Here is an 11883-nt window from a genome sequence, read left to right on the forward strand (position 1 = left end):
CTGGCCAGTTATATTTCTTGAAAATGCAATATATTTTGTTTTTGTAATATTCAAACTTAGTGAGTTCATATCCAGCCATTTCTTTAGTAAAGAGATGCCTCTTGAGGCGGCTCCATACACTTGGTGCCATGTTTCACCGCAAAACAAGAGAACAGTATTATCTGCAAAAGAAAACACCTCGCCCCCGCTCAGATCCAATTTCAACAATTCATTTACATACAGCAAAAATAGGATTGGTGATAAGACTGTACCTTGAGGTAGGCTGTAGCCAGTAGGAGAGTCATTGATAACTTCACTAACTGAGTCATTAATAGTTAGAATCTGTGCCCTACGTGAAAGGTAACTATCAAATAATTTTAATGTAGTTCCTCTGATTCCAACCCTTTCTAGTTTACATAATAGGCGCTCATGAGATACTGTATCATAGGCCTTGGCCAAATCAATAAAGATAGCAAGAGTTTTCTTTCCTTTATTTAAATGATCTGCCACAGCGTTCGAGAACTGAATTAAAGCATCGTTAGTACTCTTATTATTTTGAAATCCAAATTGATGATCTTCAATTATCTCATGTGACTCTAAGAATTCCACAATTTGTCTTTTTATTAGCTTCTCCATTATTTTAGTTAATGAACTCACCATACTAATTGGTCTATAGTTTTCCGGTAGCTTCTTATCACCTGACTTAAAGAGAGGTTTTATCTTGGCTATTTTAAATAAAGATGGAAAAATACCCTCCTTAAAACATCTATTTACAATAAAAGTGAGTGGTTCAGAGACAAAGTCGGCTATTTCCTTTAGAGTTTTACTTTTGATACCGTCAATACCCGGACTGGTGTTATTCTTTAGACTAAGTATTGCGTTTTTTACTTCAGTTTCATTTACAGGTCTTAATGAAAATGAGTCATTCAATCTTGAGTTGTCTTTCTTGTATTCAAATTGAAATGAGGACTGGTTGTTGTCATATTTAGGTATTTTATCTGCATGAGTTTTTCCAACATTTACAAAATATTCATTCAATTCGTGAGCTTTTAATTGTATGTCATCATCTGAGTTTCCTTTCTTATTCAGAAGTTCATTAATATGGGACCATAGTTTCTTAGTATTATTTCCGCACTCATTGATTCTATTTTTGTAATAATCATACTTTGTTTTATATATCAAATTATTTAAGAGATTCCTATGAGTCTTAAATTGATTTTTCAAAACGGTGTTAAATGGTTCCTTTTTCAATTGCCTAGCAATTTTATCTCGTTTATTAATAGATTCAATCAGCCCCTGTGTAATCCATGGTTTAAGCGGTTTATTCTTATGTCTCAATTTTATCTCGGTTGTAGAAAGGTGTATATAATGTGTAAGTGTATTAGTAAATTTTTCAACCATTGGATCAATATTTGTGTATATGGCATTATCATCATACAGAGCTTTCCATTCTTCTTGATTCAGATATTCTTTAAGTTTACTCATATTAATTTTAGTAAGTTTAGCTAATGACTGTGGCGGGGATTTTGAGGATGTTATACCATCAACTTTTAAGTGAAGTGTGGTCGCAAAGTGATCAGTGATGTTTGTTTTAAAGATATTAGCGGCTTTCGGTTCGATTAAACTTGGTTTGCTTCTGAGAAATATATGATCAATACAAGAGTGTTTATTATCGGATATTCTAGTTGGCTTGTTAATTAGTGAACTAAATCCATTACAATTCATTACACTTATATACTCGAGTACTTCATTATCCATGCTCAACAAGTCAATATTTATGTCTCCAATAACTACAATATCTTTATCATTAGGAAGCGTATTCAAATAATTATTTAAGCTATTGTTAAAGACCTCAGTGTTACTATTAGGGGACCTATATATTGCAATGATTTGTATAATCAAACCCTTAACTAATTCGATCACTACACTAAGCGCATTAGCTTCCTCCAATTCACACTCCACCACATTTACATTATATTTATTTTTTACAAACATACAAAGACTATCACATTTGTTCAATTTTGTTTGCCTATTAAATAGTTTATATTCATCCATATAGGAATCAATAGGTTTATTACCAGAATACCAAGTTTCCGTAAGAATTATAATGTCGAATGACAATTTAAAGTTATTGAGACATACAGTAAACTCATCAAAATTTTTATAAATACTTCGAATATTCATGTGCAGAAGATTCAGGTAGTTTATAGAACTTAATCCATTAGTACAGTGTAGATTGTAATTCATATAATCGTCTATTACTCCTGTCGCATACACATCCTCTCCTAAAGCCTCACACAATTCGTTAAAACTGTTCATATTTATAGAAAATTAAACTATGAATATTATCTGAATAAGTTTATATTTCCTGGTTTACCTCATTGTTGGAAAACTCTTGTAGGTGATTCACATTCAGGTTTACTTCATTGTTGGAGAACTCTTGTAGGTGATTCACATTCAGGATTCTTATCGCTCTGGTGTTTTCATCCCTTCTAATGTAGATTTTTCCACCTCTCGTCCATGCAAACTTGAAATTGTTCTTCTTTATAAACTGTTTGGTCTCGTACAGTAGTTTCTTATTATGTGTGGATAAATTCTCGTTTATGAACACTGGGACATCAGTAAGATTATTATTTATACTAGTTGAACGGAAGTTGGCTTTTGGATCATTCTTAGACTTTTTTATTTCTTCGCGATGCTCTTTAAAGCAGCTTATCCAATTGTCCTTGGTCACCCTACTATGAAAATATATAATTATAGGAGGTATCCCATGTTTACCCAAAGCAAGGCGATGTGCGGCATTGATGTCTTCCTTCCGATATTCAATTTTTAATGCCCTAGCGGTTGAGTCTATAATTTCGTATATATTTTCATTCTTTGTTAAAGGCACACCATGTATTTCAATATTGTTCCTACGCGTATATTGTTCCAATTCGCATAATCTAGATTGCACTTCACTTAAATTCATCTGAAGAATGGCATTAGTTTTTTTCAATTCCACATGTTCCTTTTTAAAAGTTTCAATTGTACGCGTATAATCATCAATCTTAGCCGAGAACATATCTACCGATTTCCCGAATTCCACCATGTTAGTATTCATCTTATTTAGTTCTTCTCTAAGAGATTGCACCTCCAGGCCCATACTGCTTCTTATTTCTTCCCTTATAATGTTTTTGATTTCTGCTAATATTTGCTCATCCATCTTTTTAGTGCACTGTTCTTCTACTGACTTAATAACGTGAATATCTTTAAATTTTCTGGTAACAGTATACTTGAAACACTCCACCAATATTGCCAACAAGCGGAGCAAAAATCTCTATGATCATGAATAAGAAAAGTTTTAATTTCAACCAATCAAAGATCAAGATAGTGGTGAACCAGGTGTTTGCAATTTTGTAAGCGTAAAAAGTCACGGCTCACTGCCATCACACTTTTGGTGGTACGTTTGCTTGCGCTTCCAAAACTTACGCCCGGTTGCACAAAGTCTGTCAACTTTCAATCCCAATTAAATGCCACGAGAACCAATTAGAAGCCTTCTTCTCAGAAAAACTTTCTCTTATTGCTTAAATTCGTGGAATTTAATCATGATTAAAATTTAACAGGCTTTTTTTGCAATCGGGTCTTAATGTGACATGTTTCCATTTGATCATATGATATCGCTTTGTGGCCGAATGTGCCAGAGGTCATAGCAGAGAAAACTTATACAGACATTCATATCATAGAAGAATGTTTTATTGTATGGCCATAGTTTGAAAATAAGAGAACAAGAGCTCTTGTTAAAAGATATCTTGAACAAGAGATCACATGTTATAATTTTATAATTGGATTATTATTGTAAGTGAACAGGCTAAGTGAGATGATGTTTACCTTCAGAAGCAGAGAGCATCTGATGCTTGACAAGCGCTTCGAAGGCATTGTAGCAGTGCACGTCCTCATGCAGTGCTTGCTTGTAGCAGTCGCAGGCCAGACCTCGTTTGTCCGACGCCTCGTAGATCTGCCCTTTCAAGTAGAGCAGGGCGCTTTGTAGCTGTCACATCAACAATATTCAATTAAATAACTATTCAATATCAATATTAACTTTCAAGTAGCCCTATTGAAATAAATATTCAAATAGAATAATAAATTATTTGATGAGATTTACTTCAAACTGTTGAAACATTATTTTTTTGAAAAAGACAATGTTTCCCATTCAGCCAATGTAGTAATTATTAGTATAGTGATTCTCATTATAGCTTCAGAGTTCCAACTAATTTTATATTGAAGATGTAATTGAGCCAATTTTGTAGTTAGTATAGTGACTTTCAATTTAGCTTTAGAATTCCTATTATAATGAATGCACATTGTATTAATCTTATGAGAAAACAGTATTTGATACAATTTATTCAAGAGAAATGAACAAAACTGACAGCATTCCATATTTCATTACAAAGAGTTACCTTAAAATATATATCCTCAGCCTTATACTTAATTATTAGATAACTAGCTTACCCGGCGAACTTCGTACCGCCAAAAAGTCAATGTTCTCATGTCACACTTGACTTTATTTGGTGGATCATTAAATTTATCTGACAATCAATATCTTCATTTACATCTCAATACGGAATTCATATGTGCTTAAAACTACCGTTTTAATACCAGTAAACAATTTTATCACAGAGTGACGTGTTTATTACAGCTGGTAAGTTTAGATGCTGAATCATATTATCACAACATGATCTTGAATCAAGATGATCTTCCCGTTTTACGTTAGCCGCTCGGCCGACAATTTCGAAAACATAGGTCTGTAAAATGGATTTATATAGTTATTATTAGACCCCCTATTAAAATTTCTGGTCAGAAACCATCCCCAATATTCATACAACATATTCCCAAAGTTTCATGCCGTTCTGTCAAGTAGTTTTCGAGTCTATAGGGAACAAACTAACTAACAAACACACAAACAGACATTAATTTATATATATATATAGTGTCCTATAATATATATATATACATACATACAGAGTGTCCCACCAAGGTTGTAACAGCCGTTGACCATAGATTCTACTTGAAATCTCTGACAAAAAATGCTCAGTAAACTTTTCTCCTATTAACCTTAGTTTTCGAGATATATGGGTTTTTCGATATTTTCAGAATATGCCTACTTCCGGTCATTAAATACTCAATAACTCGAAAACTACTGGTCGAATTTCAATTTCAAGGAAATTGTTGGAATGAGAAAAGCATTTCAAACAGGATTAATGTAATTTCATCTGTTTTTAGGTATTTTGTAGTTTTTTATTAGGGTTTAAACTTGAAAAAATGCTATTCTTCAAATTCAAAGTCAAATTTCAAACCGTTTTCTCTCGATTTTTCTCCGGGTAATTATAGTGGTTTCAATATTACAAAAACTTTTCCATTTCATAAGCTTTCGAATGAGTATAAATTCATAAAGGTAACTTCCATGATAAAGTGTTCAAAACTGCTTATATCTGGAATGAACACCTTCAAAATGAGGAAATTCACAAACAGCATGCATCAAGTGGTGATCCTAAAGGGGTGAAATCACCTGATTTATCTCTGTTAATATTCACAAGTTTTAATCAACATTTCAACATTCTACAATGATATGACTTTTTCAATAACTTGCATTATTTCCTGTACCATAAATCCTGAATAAAATAACAATAAGTGTATGTTTCAGCCTATTTTCAGTATAGTTTTCAGTGTGCTTTCCAGTTAATTGGCATGATATGCATCAACTTTGTCTAGTAGAGAAGTGTTCGCGTTCATTATCATGTATCTTGATTGAGTACTTGAACATGTTATTGGTGTATGGAGTGTGTGGATGCAATTCAAGAGAGGCAGAGAGAGAGAGAGTATACAGGAGACGTTTTCCTGACCGAAAACATCCATCTCATAGCAAATTCTTAAGATTGACAGATGTCAAGATAGTAAGGGTCTAGGATCAGTTCCAATGTACGAGAGGCCCATCTCAATTTCTGAAGCTTTTGAGAATGTTATTCCAAAGTATTTCGAGCAGAATCCTCGATCCAGCATCCAGTGGCAGCTGGGATGTTGGATGTTTTAAGAATAGTTCAAAGAATATCGAAGAAGAAGAAAAATAATAACTTTCGACCATTTCATAATACCCAGTTCAAGAGTTGAATGAACCTGATACTGTTTCAAGTATGCAGTTTTGCCGTTGGATCTTAGCACAAGATTGTGTTTCAAACATTTTATTGACAGATCACAGATAAAAGTACGTTCACAAGAACTGATGCTATAAATTCCCACAATACACATACATGGACCTTTCATTTTTCCTGCAAGAATAAATGGTGAAGTTTATATGGACTTTCTGGTTAATGAGCTTCACGAATTGATGGAAGACGTGCCTCTCAATTTGAGGCAGAATATGTGGCTCCACTTGGATGGCTGCCTCCCTCATTATGCAAGAAACGTCCGTGGGTGGCTTGATAACAATATTATGCTGGGCAGTGGATTGGCCGAGGTGGACCCGTAAGTTGGCCACCACAGACCACGCTCACCTGATCTAACTCCAATAGATTTCTACTTTTGGGGGGTTGTGAAAAGCAAAGTTTACAAAGAACCTGTAGAGACCAGGGAGGAACTGATTCTCAGAATTCGATTGACGTTTAAAGTAATTAAGACACGGCCCAACGAAATGAGATGGGCAACTCGAAGCTTGATGAAACGCAACAGAAGTTGCATGAACAGATTATTTTGAATTCAAACAGGCTATTTTGAATTCCTGTAAGCAGTGAGCATGATATGTAACTTGATTACCATCTGAATGATTGCCATCAGTATTTCTAATTCTGTCATTCATCAACTTTGAATTATTATTCTATGAATAAATTTTGTTGGATCTTGTAAAATTGTATGATTAATATTTTATATAGGATTTAGGCTATGTACTACAGAAAATAATGCAATAGGTGATTTGATGCAAAGGTGATTTCACCCTTTTAGTTACCACTTGATGAAAGACGCTTGAACAATGCTGTTTGAGAATTTCCTCATTTTGAAGGTGTTCATTCCAGATATTAGCAGTTTTGAACACTTTATCATGGAACTTAACTTTACGAATTTATACTCATTCGAAAGCTTATGAAATGGAAAAGTTTTTGTAATATTGAAACCACTATAATTACCCGGAGAAAAATCGAGAGAAAACGGTTTGAAATTTGACTTTGAAGGAGAAAAGTTTACTGATCATTTTTTGTCAGAAATGTCAAGTAGAATCTATGGTCAACGGCTGTTACAACCTTTGTGGGACACCCTGTAAATATAGATTTGAGTATTATTAATCACTGAAGATTGAAGGAAATTCAATTGTATACGAGAAAAAACAATAATTATTAATCAAAAATTGTATCAAACTCAAGAATTCTGGATTTAAATTAATTCATGGATTCAAATGCACACTCATTTTTGAAGATATAGTCTACTTTTAAATTTAAAGCTCTGATTCTTATTTGAATAATCTAATTTCAAAGGTTTTGAACTCTCCCCCCTCCAATTGAAATGGAATAATAAAGATAGCAGATAAGAGACTAATATTGTAGTATTGATAAACCCTCTCCACCGTTCTTAGAACGTAACGTAATTTAAGGATGCCACTATATTTTTACAAGCAGTATAAGAAAAGTTTATTTTTCCAACTGGCGTTAATATTCTATTTCTTCTGGCGTTAATATCCTATTCCTTCAATTTAATATTCCTTCCTTCCTTAATATTCAATATGTTCCTTCATGCAAAGCCCCACTCACTATGTGTGCATTGTCATCAAAATAGGTCAAGCCAGTAGTAAGATAATATCTTTCTTATCTGATCGCTCAGATAAGAAAAGCGTTAGGCTCTCTCAGCTTTCTCGTTGGAAGGGTGGCAGCTCGAGGACAGTCAGAGTATGTGTTTCAAAATCATTTCCCGGTAGTTCACAACCCATATTATCTGTAGGTTCATTCATTTTCCATTATCATCCCTCTCAATTATTCATGCAAAACATTGGGGAATAGTAGAGAAATCATATGATAGTGGATCTGTGATGTGATAGGCCACATTTCATGCGCTAGCTCAAGGAGTTGCAAAGAGTCCATACAGGTGGCCCAACCAACGGTTCGAAATGATCATCCTCATTCGTTAAAATAGCGACAAACTTTTTCTTTCCGTATGTTCATAATTTATGGTGATTCTCAGCAGAAAAAAGTGAGCGAGTGTTTTTTTTTGACGTTACTTACATTGTATCCAAGAATGGAAGTTCCCTCCATATTGAAGGACTCATCAACAGGACTGCTGACAGCGGGCACACTGAAACTGGTGTTGTTGGCGTCACCTCCTGACACAATGGCCAACGCTTCGCTCAGCTCTTTCGCTTCCAGAAGGCAGCGACCGGCTAGGTATTGGCAAAGTTTATTCGTCTAGTTGACAAAAATTACATTAATACAGTACAAATTGAAAAAATATATATTTATTTATTTATTAGATAGAGCGAACAATACAATAGTCGGAAAAGAAAAAACAGGCTATTGCCCAAAACTTCTTCAATTTCCTGATTTTGTCACAAATCGTCCAAATATTATGTAGGTTATGTTCACTTCAATTTCAACACCAAATCTTCAATCTGAAGATTCATTCAAATTCCAATAGAGAGATGATAATTTTATATTGGTTATAGAGTTAAACCTACTCAATTTCTTCTAGAAGATGCAAAAAGTAGGCTACAAACTAGTGGACGTTCTCAAGCACCAGAAAAATTCTATTGTTCAAGAACATGTACTAGATTTCAAATCTATTTATTTCTTTATTATCCTTACTGTTACTTTCTCATACAAGATTCATCTGAATCATTTTAATCCAGATTCACCCTTACTCACAGGCAATAGCCTTTGTAATGATATTTCTCATTACTATCATATATTGTACAAAAAAATTGTTACTAAAATTCAATTATGTATGGTATGCTTATATTTTATATTATACTGTGGTACTAAACTGTATTTACTGTTATGATTTACAATATACATAAACTTTGTAAAGTGTTGAAGAGAAATAAATTTGATTTGATAATGATAATATTGCTATGTAGCACATCGCTTGCTATGGATTGTATATACTGTGAAGATTTTTACCGGGAAACTAGTGTTTTTATAATGCAAAAAGTAGGCTACAAACTAGTGGACGTTCTCAAGCACCAGTAAAATTGGGGCATAGTGGAGAAATCATATGATAGTGGATCTGTGTTGTGATAGGCCACATTTCATGCGCTAGCTCAAGGAGTTGCAAAGAGTCCATACAGGATTATACTATTCAATCTTGTATGAGAAAGTAACAGTAAGGATAATAGAGAAATAAATAGATTTGAGATCTAGTACATGTTCTTGAACAATGGGTAGTACACAAAGAAGTGTGAGTGTTGACTGTTTTTTCATAGATACATAGGTCATAGTTGGAAGTTCCAATTACACTCTAATTCAAGATTTGGATCCTCAACAGAGCTAGTGGCCATTGAGGTTGTCCTTTGTTGAGACAATTTTACTTACTGTAACAATGAATCCGCAACACAGACTCAGCACGATTCAATGGTCCACCACTTGGTCCAATTCCAAATTGTACCATTTTGAGTGAACTTGATAATGTGAACACAATTCAACATTAGTAAGAGGAGAAACCTCCAGGACAAGCGAACTATTCGTGAACATGAGAATTGAATGTTGATCGGGTGCGACCACACCTTGGTGAGTCCCAAACTCTCAAAAAACTCGAACCTCGGCATTTTTCTCTTTACCGTGTAAAAAATTTTGATTGAAAACCTCCATTTTTTTATAAGATTGATTTATTTTTGTCGGAATAGCAAGGGACCGAGGCACACACTTATGAATGGATCATCTTTGACAAGCTTTCCCTAGATAAATTATTCAGATGATTATTAGCCGTCAAGGTCTTCTTATTAGTTCAGTTTACTGTTTGTAGATATTTGAAATTAATACAATTTTATTTTTAGAACGAATCTAATGTGCGAGATAAATTACTTTTAACATGAAGAGGAGAAACCCAATTCTCCCTCCACAGTTTGTAGCATAGTCACAGACGGACATCCTGCGCACAATTGGATGCGCCGTGTCATTTCGTTTCAGGTTCTTGTGATGAACACATCTCCGTAACATACACAAACATATCACTTTGGAACATTGCCAGTGGAGGGGAGCGAAGCGTCTCTCTCACACAGACACAAAAGAAGGAGAATGCTGCTAGGTAGTGGGAGAGATTAGTGGAGGATAGAGCATCGGACCTCTCCGTCTTTGAGAAAGAGCCGTGTTCAAAGAAATTTATCTCGCACTTTAGTTTAAATTATGACAAAATTAAATTTAAGTATCAATAATCTAGTTTAAACTAGAACAAATGGCAACATATTTTTGGTTGGGATAGCATACCTTATGAAGTCCTTTATTTTTGATGAGCAACGAGGCACGATGATATTGTTTCATGAGAAACATGCAGTGCGCCAACCAATAGATGTCGCTGGGATCATCACCACTTAAACTCACCACCTTATCAGCCCAGAATAGAGCCGAGTTGTACAAGTGCTGAAAAACAACCAAAGATCCCTTTTCAATTTTGATATTTGAACTTTAGAAAAAAGAGGCTAAACAATTGCAATGAAAAATACTTTTATTTTAATATATGCCAAACATTTTATAAAAGCTGAAAAAATCATTAATGAAAACACTGATGACGGGCACATACATTCACCATAAGCTTTATGGTGTAGAAGGTACTCTCAGAAATGTACATGCTTCCAAACATTTAACCAATTTTTCGACCAAAGTATTATTATTAAAGTATGTTTTGTGTTTCTACTGATTCTTTTATAACTATAAAACTGTACTATTAAAAAGAATTAGGTCATAAAAATATTAAATTCAAAATCAACACAGACTTTAGAAAAAATGTATTTTATTTTTTGAAATATCTATTTTTTTAAACTAATCTTAAAAGTCGTTTAGGAAAAATCAGGGACGCAGGCCACCAGTTGGCTATCCCTGGTCTGCAAGCAAACTTGTTATTATTGAAGGTAGGCTATCGACTATTTTTTTAATAAAATAAGACCAAAGGTTAGTTAAAAATTTAACCCAATAATAACTGGCCATGGATAATTACTACTTAATCACTAATACTGATTCTAATTATTATTATTAATTAATTACTCAACTTGTGTCATCTGTGCGACAGACAACACAGATCGCTGATACTATCAATCTTTGTTCATTTTCCCATATTTGAATAAAGTATATACTTCTATTAAGATTAGTAACATAGACATTTAATAAAACAAAAACATTTCAACAACAAGCATACATAAACCACAAAATAGGTAGAATATATATGTGCATAAACTATCCGGTGAAGTTTCAAAACATAGACTATCTAAATTTCCTTGAATCAATTGATTCCAGGATCAATAATTTTACGTTCAAGTTATTAGAGAATATCACTTTTCAACTTTTATTTTTATAATATAACTAAATTAAATACTTAATCAATTATTTTAACATTAATGAAACTTACAAGATCAATGTATGTGCGAATTAATTTTCTATAACCATCTATATTAAGATTTTTTGATCCATCATCGTCGATGGAATTTTCACCAGCCATATTAAGCTTTATATTTTGAATTCTGATTACGTAAGATAGAAAAATTATATGATTTTATCAGTCTGTAAAATAACAAACGAAATTCAACACATAGCACATAAGTTATGTGACATAACATAACCTTAGAATAACAAAAAGTCAACAAAAAGCAAAAACAACCTATGCCACCTATATACAAAAATAACCTCGCTTTTGTCTGGACGCGATAGTTTTCAAAAAGCCTAAATTGCTCGGAAAGTGCGTATC

General features: G+C 33.5%; 1 protein-coding gene across 1 annotated transcript in view; it reads right to left on the reverse strand.

Moving 5' to 3' along the window:
- Window positions 1-11798, reverse strand: part of LOC111044164 (cell division cycle protein 16 homolog) — a 40039-nt gene extending 28241 nt beyond the window's left edge. Inside the window, exons 1-4 of the mRNA XM_039421035.1 lie at window positions 11548-11798; window positions 10413-10565; window positions 8220-8399; window positions 3847-4006 (exon numbers count right to left, since the gene is read on the reverse strand). Of these exons, the coding sequence (XP_039276969.1) occupies window positions 3847-4006; window positions 8220-8399; window positions 10413-10565; window positions 11548-11637 (583 nt within the window). The 5' untranslated portion in view covers window positions 11638-11798. The remainder of the gene's footprint in view (window positions 1-3846; window positions 4007-8219; window positions 8400-10412; window positions 10566-11547) is intronic.
- Window positions 11799-11883: the final 85 nt, after the last annotated feature.

The sequence above is a fragment of the Nilaparvata lugens genome, chromosome 2 (assembly GCF_014356525.2).
Source record: "Nilaparvata lugens isolate BPH chromosome 2, ASM1435652v1, whole genome shotgun sequence".
Taxonomy (NCBI): domain Eukaryota; kingdom Metazoa; phylum Arthropoda; class Insecta; order Hemiptera; family Delphacidae; genus Nilaparvata; species Nilaparvata lugens.